At 38.1% G+C, this 20220-nt stretch overlaps 1 protein-coding gene across 2 annotated transcripts; it reads left to right on the top strand.

Moving 5' to 3' along the window:
- The first annotated feature begins 302 nt into the window (after positions 1-302).
- LOC127438454 (rho GTPase-activating protein 19-like) lies at positions 303-19985 on the top strand. 2 transcript variants are annotated; one of them, XM_051694062.1, is made up of 11 exons: positions 303-358; positions 2493-2743; positions 6568-6648; positions 8638-8847; positions 9163-9389; positions 11363-11449; positions 12038-12103; positions 12204-12380; positions 12500-12598; positions 17728-17880; positions 18289-19985. In XM_051694062.1, exons 1-10 carry the CDS (start codon positions 315-317, stop codon positions 17839-17841), a joined length of 1356 nt encoding a protein of 451 aa, XP_051550022.1. In that variant the 5' UTR covers positions 303-314; the 3' UTR covers positions 17842-17880; positions 18289-19985. The 2 variants fall into 2 exon arrangements, with proteins under 2 accessions (XP_051550022.1, XP_051550021.1); XM_051694061.1 differs by having other exon boundaries at positions 306-358; positions 2466-2743.
- The last annotated feature ends 235 nt before the right edge of the window (positions 19986-20220 follow it).

Here is a 20220-nt window from a genome sequence, read left to right as displayed (position 1 = left end):
AATTAAAACTGTCCCCAAAGCAGGGAGAGGTCATTCAGCTGCTCCCTCATGATAATGCGCATTACTGTTGATAGAAACGCGCAACAATTCATATTTTCTTAAGTCGAATTTTTAGAAATGCGCTTAAAAATGCGAAACATTTTGAATGGAATGGGTTTCCACAAGTGCTGCAGGCTGCTCTCTGAAACATTTAAATAGACCAATCAGCGCTCAGGAAACCAGTCTTGCCCTGTAGCTCCGCCCACGTCTCAATCGTTGGCCAATCATGATTAAGCAGTGGTTAACGCCTCATCAGCGGCGGATTCAAACGGAAGATGGCCGCGGAGAAAGATTCCGATGTAAATAAACGAGACAGAAGGTAACAAAAACTTATTTACAACGATATTTACGCGACATATATAGCCTGAAAAAAGTGTGTTAGCCCTGGCACTTTTGAAAAAGTGGAAGGAAATTGATGGGTAGTTACACAGAGTGAAATTCTTGCCGAGAGAGCTGCTGTTATGTGTTGACTGTTTCTACTTATTCATGTATGTAGTGCAAATAACAAATAAACTGATTAGCCTTCATACATATATCAAGGAAACCGTAGTTACCGCAAAAACATTGTTACTGCAGTTATTAAACTAACAAAAAGTAGTTGGACACGTATCATGGTAGTACCATAGTATTCTTTGATGTACCTCAGAATGTCATGCGAATACAATGGTACATGAATGTGGTAATTTTTTAAAGCCGTAGTATATATACATATTAAAGTACCACGTATTGCCTCAACTGTGCCATGGTGCTGTCGCATTATTATTATTTATTTACCACTGTCATGAGGAAAAAAAAAAATGGACATGGTTAAGTTTATGTAGATAGACACAAACTGCTACAGAACAAAATAAATTATAGAGGGACATTTCAACTGATTATAGATATTAAGTCTCTATCACATATGTAGAAATATTCTAGACAGCTAATGAAATTACTTTTATTTTGCATTCTTATCCAGCCAAATACCATTTCTTTTTGTTACAAATCATATTTAGCAAACAATTTGAGAAAAAAATAATAATAATATTAATTTCAGAATTCCTTTGTATTTGTATTGGCCCCCTCTTTTTACTGTGTGTGTGTGTGTGTGTGTGTGTGTGTGTGTGTGTGTGTGCGCGTGTGTGCGCGCGTGCGCGCGTGTATACACACACACACACACACTGGCGGCCAAAAGTTTGGAATAATGTACAGATTTTGCTCTTATGGAAAGAAATTGGTACTTTTATTCACCAAAGTGGCATTCAACTGATCACAATATATAGTCAGGACATTAATAACGTGAAAAATTACTATTACAATTTGTAAAAAAAGTAGTTCTTAAACTACTTCAAAGAGTTCTCATCAAAAAATCCTCCACGTGCAGCAATGACAGCTTTGCAGATCCTTGGCATTCTAGCTGTCAGTTTGTCCAGATACTCAGGTGACATTTCACCCCACGCTTCCTGTAGCACTTGTCATAGATGTGTCTGTCTTGTCGGGCACTTCTCACGCACCTTACAGTCTAGCTGATCCCACAAAAGCTCAATGGGGTTAAGATCCATAACACTCTTTTCCAATTATCTGTTGTCCAATGTCTGTGTTTCTTTGCCCACTCTAACCTTTTCTTTTTGTTTTTCTGTTTCAAAAGTGGCTTTCTTTTTGCAATTCTTCCCATAAGGCCTGCACCCCTGAGTCTTCTCTTTACTGTTGTACATGAAACTGGTGTTGAGCGGGTAGAATTCAATGAAGCTGTCAGCTGAGGACATGTGAGGTGTCTATTTCTCAAACTAGAGTCTCTGATGTACTTATCCTCTTGTTTAGTTGTACATCTGGCCTTCCACATCTCTTTCTGTCCTTGTTAGAGCCAGTTGTCCTTTGTCTTTGAAGACTGTAGTGTACAACTTTGTATGAAATCTTCAGTTTTTTGGCAGTTTCAAGCATTGTATAGCCTTCATTCCTCAAAACAATGATTGACTGATGAGTTTCTAGAGAAAGCTGTTTCTTTTTTGCCATTTTTGACCTAATATTGACCTTAAGACATGCCAGTCTATTGCATAATGTGGCAACTCAAAAACAAACACAAACACAATGTTAAGCTTCATTAAACGAACCAAATAGCTTTCAGCTGTGTTTGATGTAATGGCAAGTGATTTTCTAGTACCAAATTATCAATTTAGCATGATTACTCAAGGATAAGGTGTTGGAGTGATGGCTGTTGGAAATGGGGCCTGTCTAGATTTGATCAAAAATTACTTTTGAAATAGTGATGGTGCTGTTTTTTTACATCAGTAATGTCCTGACTATACTCTGTGATCAGTTGAATGCCACTTTGGTGAATTAAAGTGCCAATTTCCTTCCGAAACAGCTAAATCTGTACATTATTCAAAATGTTTGGCCTTCAGTGTTTATCTTGTATATGTCTGTATTGTATATCTGCATATTCTCAGGGGCACCGTGTGCAATGTTGTAATCAGTCAGGACACCGAGACGGGCAGCAGTGGTGATGGCCGGCTACCCATTATCTTCAATCCAGACTTCTTTGTGGAGAAACTGCGTCATGAGCATCCCGAAGCCTTCACTGAGCTGGTGCTCAGTAACATCACACGGCTCATCGACCTCCCTGGTGCTGAATTCTCACTTTTACTGGGGGACGAGGAACCCAAGACTCCCAACGGCACTGCTGCAGGAGGATTTTTTCGCTCCTTCAACTTCCTTAAACGCAAAGGTTAGAAGGTTTTTGGGGTTGTTGCCATTTTTTTATTGACTGCATTCCTTTTCCTTGGCTTATTGCAGATTTATGCAGATAAATTTACAGAAACTTGCAGAATCTGCAAGATGTTTATCATATTTAAAAACAAGAAGAATCATAAAAGTTGCTTTTTTATTTAGTACTGCTCAGATGAAACTTGCATATATTCCACACGACCAAATAATAACAGAAAGATTCATACACAACTATTACAAAATGCTGCAAACAGTCATTGATGCTCAGAGAGGCAACAGCCAGCAGTCCTGTAGCTCTGAAGCTAAGCAGGGTTGAGCCAGGTCAGTAACTGGATGGGAGACCTCCTGGGTAAAACTAAGGTTGCTGCTGGAAGAGGTATTAGGGAGGCCAGCAGGGAGTGCTCACCCTGTGGTCTGTGTGGGTCCTAATGCCCCAGTATAGTGACGGGGCCACTATACTGTAAGAAGGCACCGTCCTTCGGATGAGATGTTAAACCGAGTTTCTGACTCTCTGTGGTCATTAAAAATCCCAGGACACTTCTTGTAAAGGGTAGGGGTGTAACCCAGGTGTCCTGGCCAAATTCCCCCCATTGCCCCTTCTCAATCATGGCCTCCTAAAAATCCCCCTCCATTAATTGGCTCTATAACTCTACTCTCTCCTCTACACCAATAACTGATGTGTGGTGAGCGTACTGGTGCAATATGGCTGCCATCGCATCATCCAGGTGGATGCTGTGTAATGGTGGTGGTTGAGGAGAGTCCCCTTTTCACTGTGTATAGCGCTTTGAGTGTCAGAAAAGTGCTATATCAATGTAACGTTCATTCATTTATTCAACATGATATTTAGAATGAAGGTTATGTAAACTTCCAAACAGGATAATTTGGGTAATTTCTTTCTGCTGTTAACTGGCTAGCACTGAGGCATTGTTAATACTGCACATACAGTGGCAAGAAAACCCTTTGGAATTACCTTCAAAGACCACCTTGACACTGTACAATGCTACTGGGAAAATGTTTTGTTTGGGAAGAACACGCAGGACTACGTATGGTGTAAAAAGGGCATCGCATACCAACTTGAAAACATCATCCCAATGGTGAAGTATGTTTTGGAGAATCATGATTTGGGGCTGCTTTTCTGCTTTGGGGCCTGGACTGCTTGCCATCATCGAGTGAAAAATTAATTCCCAAGTTTATCAAGATATCCTACAGGATAATGTCAGTGTGGCTGTGCGCCACCTGAAGCTCAGTAGAAGTTGGGTGATGCAGCAGGACAGTGACTCTAAACATGGAAGTACAGGTGCATCTCAATAAATTAGAATGTCGTGGAAAAGTTCATTTATTTCAGTAATTCAACTCAAATTGTGAAACTCGTGTATTAAATAAATTCAATGCACACAGACTGAAGTAGTTTAAGTCTTTGGTTCTTTTAATTGTGATGATTTTGGCTCACATTTAACAAAAACCCACCAATTCACTATCTCAAATAATTAGAATATGGTGACATGCCAATCAGCTAATCAACTCAAAACACCTGCAAAGGTTTCCTGAGCCTTCAAAATGGTCTCTCAGTTTGGTTCACTAGGCTACACAATCATGGGGAAGACTGCTGATCTGACAGTTGTCCAGAAGACAATCATTGACACCCTTCACAAGGAGGGTAAGCCACAAACATTCATTGCCAAAGAAGCTGGCTGTTCACAGAGTGCTGTATCCAAGCATGTTAACAGAAAGTTGAGTGGAAGGAAAAAGTGTGGAAGAAAAAGATGGACAACCAACCGAGAGAACCGCAGCCTTATGAGGATTGTCAAGCAAAATCGATTCAAGAATTTGGGTGAACTTCACAAGGAATGGACTGAGGCTGGGGTCAAGGCATTAAGAGCCACCACAAACAGACGTGTCAAGGAATTTGGCTACAGTTGTCGTATTCCTCTTGTTAAGCCACTCCTGAACCACAGACAACGTCAGAGGCGTCTTACCTGGGCTAAGGAGAAGAAGAACTGGACTGTTGCCCAGTGGTCCAAAGTCCTCTTTTCAGATGAGAGCAAGTTTTGTATTTCATTTGGAAACCAAGGTCCTAGAGTCTGGAGGAAGGGTGGAGAAGCTCATAGCCCAAGTTGCTTGAAGTCCAGTGTTAAGTTTCCACAGTCTGTGATGATTTGGGGTGCAATGTCATCTGCTGGTGTTGGTCCATTGTGTTTTTTGAAAACCAAAGTCACTGCACCCGTTTACCAAGAAATTTTGGAGCATTTCATGCTTCCTTCTGCTGACCAGCTTTTTAAAGATGCTGATTTCATTTTCCAGCAGGATTTGGCACCTGCCCACACTGCCAAAAGCACCAAAAGTTGGTTAAATGACCATGGTGTTGGTGTGCTTGACTGGCCAGCAAACTCACCAGACCTGAACCCCATAGAGAATCTATGGGGTACTGTCAAGAGGAAAATGAGAAACAAGAGACCAAAAAATGCAGATGAGCTGAAGGCCACTGTCAAAGAAATCTGGGCTTCCATACCACCTCAGCAGTGCCACAAACTGATCACCTCCATGCCACGCCGAATTGAGGCAGTAATTAAAGCAAAAGGAGCCCCTACCAAGTATTGAGTACATATACAGTAAATGAACATACTTTCCAGAAGGCCAACAGTTCACTAAAAATGTTTTTTTTATTGGTCTTATGATGTATTCTAATTTTTTGAGATAGTGAATTGGTGGGTTTTTGTTAACTGTGAGCCAAAATCATCACAATTAAAAGAACCAAAGACTTAAACTACTTCAGTCTGTGTGCATTGAATTTATTTAATACACGAGTTTCACAATTTGAGTTGAATTACTGAAATAAATGAACTTTTCCACGACATTCTAATTTATTGAGATGCACCTGTAAATCCACTTCAGAATGGCTTCAAAAAAAGCCCAGACCTTAACCCAAAAGAGATGCTGTGGAATGACCTCAAGAGAGCCATTCACACCAAAGTACCTGAGAATATGGTTGAGCTGAAGCAGTTCTGTAAGGAAGAATGGTCCGGAATTGCTTCTGTTGTGCAGGTCTAATCCGCAGCTACTGGAAACGCTTGCTTGAGGTTATTGCTGCCAAAGGAGGATCGACCAGTTATTAAATCCAAGGGTTCACTTACTTTTCCACAGCACTGATTGTTTAATGGGATGTGTTCAATAAAGAAATGAAAGATTAGAATTGTTTGTGTTGTTAGTTTAAGCACATTGTGTTTGTCTATACTTGTTACTTTGATGAAGATGAGATCACATTTTATGACCAATTAATGCAGAAAACCAGCTAAATTCAAAGGGTTCACATCATTTTCACTGTGACTGTTCTGATTTAGTGTGCTATGTCTTTTCTAATTAATCAGACTTTTCACACAGTGAAAGATCAAGAATCTGAAAAATCCCATGGATTTACATTGATGGAATGTTCAAATGGAAACCTTGTTAAATCAAACTCCAATTGTCAGATTTTTTTAATGTAAACAAACCCACAAAAGCCTTTGATCTGCTTTAAGACCATCCGTCCATCCATCCGTACGACAGTTTATCTGATTATCTTGCTAGCTATTTGTCTTACTCGGATGTCTGCATAACCGTCAAACTTATAAAACTAGTTCAAACTTTAAGACAAGGCTTTGTCAAACCAACATCAATGTTTGTCTTTACTTATCTAGTTAGCCGTTTTACTGTTTTGTATGACCTCATACTTTCACAATACGTACCGCTGTTGAGTGTTTTTAGCAAAGCAAGGTCATGTTGATGCTCATTAATTTCCATTGGCCAATAATCGACTTTGATTCTGATGATCTTTTCTTTATTTACCAGATAAAGGTATTGTGTTTGGTACGCCCCTAACAGAGGAAGGAATAGCCCAGATATATCAACTCATCGTTTACCTCAGCAAAAGTGAGTCTATGATTTTTTTATCCATTTGATTTTTAGCGAGTCTGTTTATTTTGTCATTTTTCTAATGGACACCGTGTGTATTTTTTTTATCTTAAATTGGCTTTCTCTTTTTAATTACATTTTGTTTGCTACTTTTTCATACCTTTGCAGGATTATACTTGTGCTTCCAATAAAAATTGTTACTTAAAACTATTGTGTTCAAAGTTTTCTAACACTGATTTTGACCAGCAATCACTGGTAAATCAACGCTGCGATACGTAGGAAAGATAGTATGTACACACAACAAATGTAAAAGTCTTTAATGTTAAAAGTTATCTTTATTAGTGCACAATGCAAACAGAGAAACCTTTATAATGTGCAAATTGTGAAACGGCAGAGCAAAAAGGTAAGTAGAACCTTTAAAGTACTGAACTGTAGAATGAGTGAACTAAATACACAAATTCAGTGAACAAACTATATACACTAGGGATGTGCATAACGACCAATTTTCATAATTGACTAGTCGTTTGGGTGTTTCAACGACTAGTCAGTGTTAAGTATAATAATGTATAATTAGGCTCCGTTATGTCAGAGGGACATACGAATGCTAAGCACAGCACTTCAACATGGTAACTAATGGATATTCAGCAAAAATATAGGCTAAATAACTATAACGTCATCTTGCACATAACTATCAAAGTAAGAGAAATAAGAAAGGCTCCAACACATAGCGGCACAAAACCACTTATGCGCATCCTGAACGCAGATTGACGCGTTCAGTTGGACAACTAGTCGATTAGTCGAGCACTGTGGCACATCCTTAATAAACACGATAAGAATGGAACTCAAATAGATTTTTTTCTTAATCCTTCATTGTCTTAGTCTTTTATTTATTTTCAATCTACACATTTCAGTATCATGGTCATCAAAGCCTAACTTGACGAGACGATCAGATATTATTTGCACACCATCTTGTTTCTGGTCTACGTTTCAAACTCGCGCATGCTGAATTTTTTTTCGCTGTCTGTCCAGCTGTCCATTTCAATTTGATAAACCTAAAATAGCAACCTCTCAACTTAAATGTTAGCAGCGCTTACTAACCTAGCATTTTAAAAATGGCCAGTATCAGCTGTCTGGTGGTTGATGACACATTTTTTGTTGAACAACGAGAAACGTAGAAACGTTCGCTGTTCTGACTCCACCCAAAAAGTTCAACCTTACAAGGAAAATACTTCCTCTGGAACAGGTACTAAAAAGGTTCCTGGTTTGGTTCAGGTTTTAGTACCATGCAGAACTAGTTCATGTGGTGGAAAAAAAACATGTGAACCCTGAACTAGTTCCAGGAACTAATGTAGGAAAAGCTCCTGCATTGGATTTAATAAAATAAATCCAAAATGGAAAAAACAGTCCAGGGCGATAAACCAGATGATGGGCTGGGCTGGAGCAGGGAACGGACAAGAATCCAAATGAAACAGGGAACCTGACCAACAGAGAACTAAGAGGGTACATAAACACAAGAAACATCCCACAACGAACTGGCAAAAGACAGAGAACAAAGGGAGAATAAATAAGAGAGAAAATAAGGAGGGTAATGAGAATGGGCAGGTGAAACTAATAACAAGGCAAACAAGGGGGCGGAGTTTCACTTAAGACAGCACAGACACGAGTGCACATGGCAATGAGAAAACGCAAAGCCAAGTGCACTTGCACAACACTTGTGTCAGGATTCAGCCCAAAAACTATAAACAAGACCAGCTGAAGTGGCAGGATCCAGACACTAGATACATAAGACAGGCACAAACACAGAAAGACAGGTGACAGGATCCCGACACAGCAAAACCTCAACTAGAGAGTCGGGATCCTGACACACTTTAAGTCATTTGTAAGTGATAGAGAAATTGCACACTACACCTTTAATGTCTGTTAATCATATATTTTTCATTTTTATTATGTTTTTGTTGGGAAATTACTTTGATTTTTGCAATGGTGTGACTGATTGTTCACCTGTAGATCTGCATGTGGAGGGTCTTTTTCGGGTTCCTGGGAACAGTCTGAGACAGCAGACACTGAAAGAGCAGCTCAACACTGGAGCTGATATTGACTTTGGCTCCGGTGACTTCCATCCCAATGATGTTGCCACCCTCCTTAAAAGCTTCCTGGGAGAGCTGCCTGAGCCCCTTCTGACGCACCGCCACTTACACGCGCACCTGAAAATTACAGGTATTCCCGTGTACTTGCAGTATATGAACCATCCTGAATTAGTATGGTTCATCTTTGAACCCAATTCTATTTAGTTTATAACAACAGTGGGCTTTGGTTTTATCTGACAATATCTAAACATCACCACTGATATCTTCTCTGGTAAACTATCATTTATTTTGCCATGATGCTACAGATGAGTCTACACTACTAAAGTGATGTGTTGGTTTTTTCTAAGCGATTCTTTGCTAAATAGAGAGAACATTCACTTCTGTCACCTAAGTTCCTTGACCTCACTGCAACGTTTCCTCTTTTTTTTTTTTTTTTTTTGGGCAGAACTGACCATGTTTGACGACCAAGGTAATAAGACGAGTTTGCCTGATAAAGAGCATCAAATCGAGGCGTTACAGTTGATGCTGATGCTGCTGCCCACTGCGAACCGCACACTGCTCAAACTTCTGCTGGATCTGCTCTACCACACCGCCAAACAACAGGACAAGAACAAGATGTCTGCACACAACCTCGCACTCATGTTCGCACCACACGTCATCTGGCCCAAGAACGTATGCACTTTAATTGTCTTTAAAGGCGCACTAAGTTATATTTTTGTAATTATCCAGAAAGAAATTAGTAGTGTTTTTAAAAAAAAATATTAAAATGATGTACACTCGTATAACTCTGGTCATATCAGTATTAGAGAAAAAGCTTCTTTATTCTACGTATGGTGCTGGGCGCACATTGATGAGCACCGCAATGTTGAGATCACATGACCAGCCGAATATTACTCGCATTCTCAATGATCCTTTGTAATTGGACACTTTCACTTGTGGAATGAATTAATCATGGTGTACTGCAAATAGCGCATTTTTCAATGACATTGGTAACAGAACTAACCCCTAACCCTTTTTTGTGTAATGCTGCTTGTACACTGCTATGTGCCAGCGCAGCATAAACAAAAATATTACTGAATAGAATAAATTGGCTGGGTTCCCACAGTCATGGAAAATCTGGACATATCAGGGAATTTTAAAGTTGTGATTTCCATGCCTGGAAAGGTAATTTAAAAAGACATTTCTGTAATGAATGTAAATTTTTTCTAGTTTTAAAAATATCTCATCAGCTTGATATTGCTTTTGTGTATTACTATGCAGCTGTTATTGGAGCCGTTCAGACCAAACGCGATGCTCCTGCATGAGACGCTAAAAACAGCGATCAAAGACGTCTTTGTACTGAAACGCATTTCTTGTGAACAGCCCCTAAAACTTGTTTGCAAGCCATAGTAATGTCCTTTTTTTGAGAGAATTGTTCTTTTGGGTCATTGATGGATCAAAATGGCTCACAAATCAGTCTGAGTGATTCATTAATGAATTGATCTGAATCAAAATGATTTATAAAAATCTGCATCGAGTAATCACAAACTCCTGGAAAAGTCATGGAAATGCATTGGTCAAAAAGGGTGGGAACTAGGCTTGGGATCGATGCCTTTTTCACGCATCGATAATTGGAAGATTTTCCCAGTGATTATCGAAATACAGTATATCCTGACATGCCGCGTTCTAAAATTCGAAATATTTTTTCTCAATTTAGGTACATACTCGACAGGCTCGTCATCTGTCGAGGCTGCTCAAAAATCTGCAGCGCAACTCTCATAGTTTTCCTTTAAAAATCGACCCAAATCTTTATCAAAGGACAAAGATTATTTACTCTAGCCATCAGTGTTTATGCATCTTTCACATAGCCTACACAATGTATTTTCAGTTACAAGTATGTCTTTTTGTGGTTTGACAGCTTGAATGAAACCTCTTTAAAGCTAAAAACAGAGAAATTGCATAATTTCTTATCGTTCAGTTTGCGCAGTTTCATACGTTAACCTGCAAACTCATAAATGTCACTTTCATTCTTGAAGTACAAAAACCTTCGTAACTTTTGTGTGTATGCATCCTGTGCAAGGAGCTCTAAAATACCCGTCCTATGTTGTGATACCTGTGCCTTGCGACCTGCTTCAATAAATGTTAAATCACCCCCTTGTGGTCTCCCAATGCTATTACGCCAGACATTCAGCTGAAGCCCAATGAGTGAATTGGAAAGCATGCAAATAAGGCTTCTAATTTAAATGTCGGCTACTGTTAATATATTGGTAAAATAATGTGCCGATCAGTAATCAATATATCGATATTTTTTGGCATGCCTAGTGGGAACACTGAAGGAGCATTACCAAGATAAAGTGAATAATATCTGGCTGGTCATGTGTTCTCAGCATGTTGGCCCCCTTATTGGTAACGGGAGAGAAAAAGTGGTATTGGTGCATCATTATTTATTAGGTTACTGATTAAGGGTCTTCACTTCATGTGTGTACATGACTTTAAACATACTTTTCAAGTATTCTGTTCTTTATGGCTAAAACTCTTTAATGAGGAAGAAAAAAAAAAAGACTGAGTGCACATTTACATGAAGGACCGAAGAGAATTAAAATGATAATATAGAAAGGTCATGCTTAGTTTGTCAAATTTTCCCATGTATTTCCTGCTTTGTTCAGATGAATGCCAGTGACCTTCAAGAGAACCTGAAGAAGCTGAACAGTGGAATGGCATTTCTCATCAAACATTCACAGAAGATCTTTCGGGTACTCTTTTGACTGTTTTTGTTTGTTTTGTAAAACAATTAAGTCCCTCTATTTCATACATTAACACCTTCCTGGCTTGTTATCTTGGATTTGTTCCAAATGCAAGTTATTTCATTGATACAAGCCCATAGTGAATTTTAAAGAGAGAGTTAAACCAAAAATAAAAACTGTCATCAGTTACTCCATGTTGTTACAAACCTATATATCTTTCTGTGAAACACAAAAGCAGAAATTTAGATGAACATCCAAGCCACTGTTTTCCATAGACCAGGGACTGTCAAACTTAATAAATGCACCTTATAAAAAAAGGATTATAAAAGAAGTCCATACGACTCGTGCGCTTTATTCCAAATCTTCTGAAGCCATATGATTGCTTTGAGTGAGGAACAGACCTGTATTTAAGTTGCTATTCACCCAAAAGCCAATATACATTTTTATTTTGTTAAAAGGCTAAAGAGTAAACCCAAGATCTGTTTGTTGAATAGCAAACAGTGTCATAAAACAGACACGAGCATCTGAAAGATTTACAGAAGGTGTTTTCTCATTGGTTGTCTGATGAAATCTCTGTCTGTCCTTAAATTTGTGAAGGCACCGGCCTATCTGAGGGAGCATGCAAGACTTCAGTTCGCAAACACCAAAATCATTCACTCCAAGGTCTGTTCAGTTCATGATTATTTTCGCCATATAATGTGCTGTAACCCTGATAGCATAACATAACATTCTCTCTTTTCTATGCTTTTTTCACTCTTTAAAGGATGATCTTGAGCTCTTAGCTGTCAGCGGTTCTCCTTTTATGCCAGCGTGTAAGAGGACTGTAGCACGAGTGGGTTTAGACTCTGATAATCACACAGAAGAGGCCCTCAAAGAGCTCTATCAACATGTCAGTGATGGCATGCCAAACTCAGCCAAGAAGAAAAAACTCATCAGACAGGTATTGGCATATTGAACCTTGGATTTATTTATTTAAAAAAAAAAAAGTTTTTTTTTTTTTTTTTATTCTGTTATAGTACTTTATTGCTATAACTTGTTTGTCACTGTTAATCATTTCAGCTTGGCAAGCAGTCTACCCCAGGGACCCCTGTCAATGAGAATACAACTCCTACTAGTAAAAAACACGCTCGCTCTCGCTCCTTTGGTGGTCTTATCAAGGTCAGCTCACTCTATCTCTGATTTCATTAAACTAAAATCTGGGAGACTCTTCACCTTGTATCTTATTCTGTAGAGTAGACATTAGTGATTAAATGAGATGTTGGCATCTTTTCAAACACCAGCAAATTACTATTGTGTGTCCTTTAGTTCATTGTGAAAAATTCTTTTGAAATAAGGTAATTAGCAAAGGATGCAGCAAGGTAGTTCAAAAGGTGTCATATCGTGAGAAATCATATATCCTTGATACTTTGAGAGTTCATTGTGCTATAAAAACACACTGTAACTTGCATAACTCCTTCCCAGTCCAAAAAGAGCATTTATTGAAACCAAACACCTCATTCTAACCTTGTGCAATTTACTATTACTCTTAAACACCACTAGAATTAACAGTATAAGAGTAAAATGAGTGAAAGTACATCAAATCTTGTGCTGTTCCTTGCTGTGTGTAGCACATGCCGCTCCGTATCCTCCTAATGGAAGTTTCTTTTTAACATGGTCCCTAAGCAGTTTATACGGGATTGTTTTGTAATCCTGTTACAATGTAATGCAGATGTTGCAAAGGAGCTGATCTTGAAGGATAGGGCAGTTGAAAACTATAAACAGCGCAACAGTGCCTACCCACTTTTTCAGCCATATTGGTTTTGGAAGTATTTTTCAAATTTCTTTTCTTTTTTTCATTGGGCTTTTAAAATATGTCATTGAGGTACAAGACATGAACCAAACCAACCAGCTCCCAAGGTGTATCACAACATTACAAACTTTGATTTGAAGCAATAAAATGGGAAAAAAAGAGACAAAGGTACAAGACTGTGTACTTACCATCTTTAATGAGGGAATGAACTACAATCCCATGAAGCATTGTGAAAGACATAATCAAATTAAAAACAATGGAAAAGTATAAAACTTTTAATTTAAAGTTGTTGATTAGAATTATAGAATCAATATATTTTCAAGCATATTGCAAAATATTCAAATATATGCAATTATATAAGTAGTTTGAAAGTGTAGGGTTGTTTTTACACTTTGAAAGGACCAAACTTGGACCCATTTTAAGTGGACCAAAAAGTGAACCGAGTGAAAAGGACCCAGTTCTCTTTGCATTCACACTATTCATTAGATTGAAAGTGAGCTCAGATCTCTTTTTGGTCCACTTGACTCGTTACGAGGTCTCAGTCCATTTTTTGTATTCACACTTGTTTTTGTGGAACCCAGAACACCTTTTTATTTTTTATTTTTTATTTTTTTTCAATTTGGAATGCTCAATTCCCAATGCGCTCTAAGTCCTCGTGATCGTGTAGTGATTCGACTCAATCCGGGTGGCGGAGGACGAATCCCAGTTGCCTCCGCTTCTGAGACCGTCAACCCGCGCATCTTATCACGTGGCTTGTTGAGCGCGTTGCCATGGAGACATAGCGCGTGTGGAGGCTTCACGCCATCCACCGCGGCAACCACGCTCAACTCACCACGCGCCCCACCGAGAACGAACCACATTATAGCGACCACGAGGAGTTTTACCCCATGTGACTCTACCCTCCCTAGCAACCAGGCCAGTTTGGTTGCTTAGGAGACCTGGCTGGAGTCACTCAGCACGCCCTGGGATTCGAACTAGCGAGCTCCAGGGGTGTTAGCTAGTGTATTTTACCACTGAGCTACCCAGGCCCCGAATCCAGACCGCTTTTAAAAGACAACGTTAATGATAATTATTAATATTATGGCTATATTTAATGTTAAGAATACAATTAGCTCTCTATATTAAAGCTGCACTATGTAAGATTTTTTGGTTAAAAATGAACAAATTGCCATTATTGATTAAGTACATAAACAATCAGTGTTCATAACAATGTCCTTACCACGATTCATTTCGGTAAACCTATAAAAATAATTTGTATTTTGAGCTGTCAGGTCAGATTTGGCATGAAATCACTGGCTTATGTCGTTCCTCTTTGCGTCATGACGTCATGTCCGTAAACACAGGAAAGTGCCGGCTGTCACATGTTCCGGCTGAGGACAGTCAGTCACAATCACACTGTTCAGAACAGCATCGCTGCAGTCTGGATGGATGTTTATCTGTTATCCGTTTGGCGAAGTTGTTTACCTGCTATGATGCTTGAAATTGGATACAGCATGTTGTCTGGTAGGGGTAATGCTTTTATGAATCGAACATTACTCGTGTGTTTACCGATCGCGATCCATCGTCAGGGGAAGTTACTGTGCACGTTTACTAATACATATGACTTCTGAAATTGGCTTCTTGTACATATTATTTTCATGTTTAATAAAGTATATTTGATTCCCATTATTGCTCGTTTTATGTTTTAATGCTGCCTTCACGTTTTATCAGAATTATCGTAAATACGAGTTTCCCCACTCGGAAGTTGCACATTAACGACACCAAGTCGTAATTACGACTGGGAAACTCTTGAGATAATTGTGATACCTGAGCTTCTGAGATGGGTGGAGTCCTAAACTTTCAACATGGCGGAGTAGAGTACGGTTTCTGTAGTGAATGACAGGTTTTATTCATTTTTTTAAATACAGCTAATTGTTAGCGCTTACCATTTTGGTCATATACATTTATGTATATCAGCAACTATTTGATGCATGTTTTATATTTTTACACCGTAAAAATAGCTTGTATTTGACAAAAATTTCATTATCGTCATAATTTTTATGGTGTCAAAATAAAAGTTCCTCAGAATTAACATTTTTTCCGACAACAAAGCACTTGAACGTGACATACTCGTTATTACCACTTCAGAAGTGGGAAGTAGGATAATTCTGATAGCACATGAAGGCAGCATTAGTTTACAGTGTTATTAGGCCTACAGTTTCACTTGCTTTATCAACTGCCGTGTTTTTTTTTTTTTTTTTTTCACTTAAGTCACAGTTTTAGTGCCGAACACACTGGATTAATGGATTAAATGACTCCATATCTAATATCTTCTGTTTACAGATTATCAAGATGTTTCTTCTGTTTATATCTTGCACTGGTAATATCTTGCAGTGTAATATTTATCGTCATATTTTCATCAACATTATACTTTAAATCATTTAATAATCTTCACGATGTACCTTTTTCATCTCGTCTTTATCGTTGACAAAATCAAAAAACCTTTCGTCAACAAAAGTTTTCATTAATTTCGTTGACGAGATTAATAATGTAAAAATAATGAAATCTTACATTGAACTCGAATCAGCAGTATCACAAATTTCACCTCCTTAAATTGATAATACAATACAATACAAAAATTTATAGTCGATAAAACACTTGAATAATCATAATAAGATATACTTGTAACTGATGGTGATTCAGGAGAGTCCCCTGTTCTCTATGTAAAAGCACTTTGAGTGTAGTGTCAGAAAAGTGTACAATTTATTCATCCAAAATATGTAAATAAGAGTGTTGTTTATCTTCATCAATGCAAGTAATATTTCATTTTTAAACGTTTAATCGTATATCAACATGAAAATAGCACGTTATAACTCCGGCTCTGAATATCTTCCAGTCATGATCACACACAAGCGATGTCCAGGTAACCTCAAATCATGAGTTTCATCTGCCAGAGCAGTAGAGTCGAAACACAACATACATAATGTATTCTTCCGCAAATTGCTTGCAATTTTACATTTCAACCACAGATGTCACTAGAGAGCACAAAGTTACGTAGCGCAACTTTAATTTATGAGATTATTAAACATGTTTAATACCCTTAAAATGAATAATCAGGTACAGGTACTTTCGTTCTTTCGTAACACAAAGGAAGAAATTGTGAAAAAAATGTTGTGCTCAGTGATGTCATGCAATGGCAGTTTGCGGTGACTACCTCTTCAAGCTTCAAAAGAATGCAAAAGTATAAGTCAGAAGTCTAATGAATTATTCCATTAGAGTCTGGATTGTTTTGAAAGCATACGATAAGCTTTGGTGAGAAACAAACCGAAATCGAATGTATTATTTAGTGAAAATGTTCACTGGCCGTTGATGATCTGTGCGTGTTCATGATAGGGCACGAGAGCAACAGTTCAAACAGCCCTTTCGCGACATTGGGGCATTCATGCGAAAACTTGTTTATCTAAAAACAGGTCCGCCACAGCGATGGTGACAACAGAACCTAACACAGCTGCACACAAAACAGAGAACAGAACTTAGTAAACATGTCTGAAGAGTTTGTAGTCGAAGAACTGATGTATTTCAATGCCCAGCCTTATTTTTTGGGCCAGTGCCAGTTCACAGTAGGCGGAGTTACCTGCGTGATGCCGGAAATAGAAAACAAGTGATCGATAGAATGTACCGTCACTCGTCACTGCTGGTTAGGACAAAAAAAACTCTGATTAACATAGAAAATATACCTTTTATAGCATGTCATTTGCCATCAGTTTAGGACACTGTGTGACTGTGGCTGCCTGTAGCTTCCTCTATGTTTCTGTTTGATTTCCGAGCACTCCATTAAAGAAAATAAGACTGGACTTGTTCACACATGGGCCAAAAATCCTGCAAACTGCGCCAAGCCCCCTGAAATGGACCAAGTGTGAAAACAGCCCTAGGAGACCATATTGATTGCCATATCGATTGCATCGTTCACAGTGCGTCGGAGCTCTTTTGGTGCGCTTAGTTGGCCACGATTTTCTGATTGGTGGATTGTTCCTCTTCAGTATCAGGAATTCCAATATAAATGCTTTTTTTTTTCTTTAAACAACACAGACTAACAGCTTCAACAGAAGCATATACCATCGATTAACAACATCAGAGCTCACAGTAGGACTGTCTTTAAAGTATTACAAGTTATCATGGAAAACAGTTCCCCTAAGGAAAAAATGTATGAGACTTTGACTTCCGCAACCAGACTGTTGCACTTTATTTGACATTCGTGTGCAAGTGCTGTTTCTTATTTGAGGTGTGAAGACAGCGTTTACATAAGAGAAAAAAATGGGGACAGAGATTGAATGGAAATTATCTAAATTACTAAATCTTGCTTAGCATTATGAGTGCACTTCAGGGTAAAAAATAAAATGAAAATAAAATCTGGTGACTTGAGCAAGGTTAAACCATCAAAATCATCTTCGGTTTAGAACTGCTGCATTATAAGTGCATGAATCGGGTATATACTCAATGTGACTGTTTTCAATCACAGAGGAAGGTTTTGGGAAACCAGCCCACTGCAGACAGGAGAGGTCGACACGTGTCTCCACAGACTGTTAATGCAGGGCCAGGGAAGGAGATCATCAACTGTGAGCCATTGAGCTGAAGCCCTGCCCCCAGTTGATGTGATCAGTACTGTGTTCAGGTGGGAAATTTGATGTGTTTTAAGTATGAATTAATTATTTTTCCATTTAGTGTATTCCTACAGTTACTTATCTGATTAAAAGTAAAATAACATTGAGGTTTATCCTTTTATTATTGTGCTTGCTATTGCTCATACCGTAAGGGATTCGAACAAGCTCCTAAACCTAAGAATTAATGCCGTTTGTGCCACGTACATGGTCTCGATCAAAAATAATCAGACTTATTATTGTCAGCTAATGGACGATAAACCCAGCACCTATCAAGCACTCAGAATTCCCTAGTAACCTTCAACTGCAAAGCAATGACATGGCAGCCACCCACAACAATGTAGCATAGTGGCCAAGTTTTGCAAGTCATTTTCTCGGGAAAATTTGGAAACAAATGATTAAAGTCTTTTCTTACTTTCCAGGGCGCTTCGTCATCATCTACAGTGTGAAATCTGCCTACATAGAAGACTTCAATCTAGACAACTGGAGTCATTAGAGTTTTAATTTATTTATTTCTTTTTATTCTGTATTTTAACCTAGTCGAAATTGGTTAAAACTGTTACATCAGGTGTGTATGGGCAAACCACTAGTCAGTTACACTGGGCATTTTAAACTGACCCATGATAGCACTTGCTAATGAACTTTGCAGTGTGTATATGTGTAAATATATAAAGGTGTAATATCTGGGCTGTATATTAACTTGCATTAATCACTAAATTGATGCTATAATCAGACACTAAGGCAATGGGAGAGGCAGCTAACACCATAAAGTGTAACAGCTGCACATTTAGTTGCAAAAATGTATTGCTAAGAATACAAGAAATTGTCCTTGTGTTTGTTTACATATAGATATTTGTCTGAACTCTGTTAAGAGCATGTGAATTGTAGTTACTAAATCTGTCCCTCTCAAAATGTGATATTGAAACAGTTGTTTAAAAGCATTGCAAGGCCCATTTTGTGAATGGAACAGGAAAAATATGATTCATCTTAAGTCTATTGCTTTTTGATGCTTTACAACTGACCAAACATTTCCCTGTAATTTCACCTGTGAATCAAGTATATTTATAAAAATACATCACAATGGTTTTCATAACCATTTTTTCCATTTATTGAGAGAAGCAGCCATGTTTCTTTATTAAATACCATTTGTAAGTTTTATTTGAAGGGTTCTGGGTATCTCTCAGGGGACTTGATGTGTTCAGAAGGTTTGTGTATGTAACAACGATGGCATGGGATTGATTGGTTTTGGATTTGTTCAAGGGATGGTGTTTTGATACCTGTCAAGTCTATTTTATTTCACTGTATATTAAACATACTGAGGATTAAGAGAATATTATGGTATGAATGCAGTGGTTGGACTGACTGATTTTGCGAAGTGTTCAGAATATCGGTGTAAGCGGGAATGTTGCATGTGTAAACCTACAGATGGATCGGTAGGAATTAAAGGATGTTGTGAAAGGAATTATTGTTAATGCTGGTTTTTGGCACAGTCCATATTGACTACAAAAGTTCTGCCAAATTGCTTTGCCATTATTAATAGAGATTACCATTTTTAAGTGCTCAAGTTTAGATCTAAAAATCTGGACGTAAAGGTTTAAGTAAATTGGTCCATTGTAATGTGGCATAAAAAGGAACCATCTATATTTTATATGGATTTCCGATGTGTGTGACGAACTGGACTATTCACAAACGTTTCCCAATAATCAGCAACTTTCTAATTTTCAAAGTATATCTGAAAACTGATTACAGAGCTATTCATGATCAATAGGAAACTGATGACGTGAATGTATTGTTTGGATGTTGGGTTATTGTGAATTGCTTCTAATTGTGGATGTGTGTAATATTTGGGTGAGGACATTTGATGCTCTGATATTTTGTACAGATGGTACCATGGGGAGGTTGGCATCCACTGGTTAAGCTATGATGCAACACAAATTGGAAAATTGCTCTTGTAGGCTTTTAAAAATTAAAAGGCCTACAAGTTCTTCATTAAATGTTACAGTGGTTAGAAGTGGAGCATTTTAAAAACCTATATCTTTTTGTATTTGATCTGTGAAACTTTTGTATGTCAGCTGCTTTTGTACAAGGGATGCTTCGGTGTGTTTCATTTTATATTAAAACTTAAACCATCTGGTTTGTGTTTCCTGTGATTTTTATAAAAATAATCTTTAAAGGAACGTTACGGGTTCGATACAGTTTAAAGCATTTGTGGCATAATATTGATTACCACAAAAATGTATTTCGACTCGTCCCTCCCTTTCTTTAAAAAAAAAAAAAAGCAAAATCAAGATTCCAGTGAGGCACTTACAGTGGAAGTGAATGGAGTCCAATAAAATACTCACTGTTTCAAAAGT

Source organism: Myxocyprinus asiaticus, chromosome 49 (assembly GCF_019703515.2).
Source record: "Myxocyprinus asiaticus isolate MX2 ecotype Aquarium Trade chromosome 49, UBuf_Myxa_2, whole genome shotgun sequence".
NCBI classification, from domain to species: domain Eukaryota; kingdom Metazoa; phylum Chordata; class Actinopteri; order Cypriniformes; family Catostomidae; genus Myxocyprinus; species Myxocyprinus asiaticus.
The sequence above is the reverse complement of the archived record's forward strand: the minus strand, read 5'-3'. Positions and strand labels throughout refer to the sequence as shown.

Coding starts and splice junctions, on each gene's coding strand:
- LOC127438454 (XM_051694061.1), top strand. CDS start 315: ATGGCCGCGGAGAAAGATTCCGATGTAAATAAACGAGACAGAAG. Junction 8,848..9,162: donor CGCGCACCTGAAAATTACAG/GTATTCCCGTGT, acceptor TTTTTTGGGCAG/AACTGACCATGTTTGACGAC. Junction 9,390..11,362: donor ACGTCATCTGGCCCAAGAAC/GTATGCACTTTA, acceptor TGCTTTGTTCAG/ATGAATGCCAGTGACCTTCA.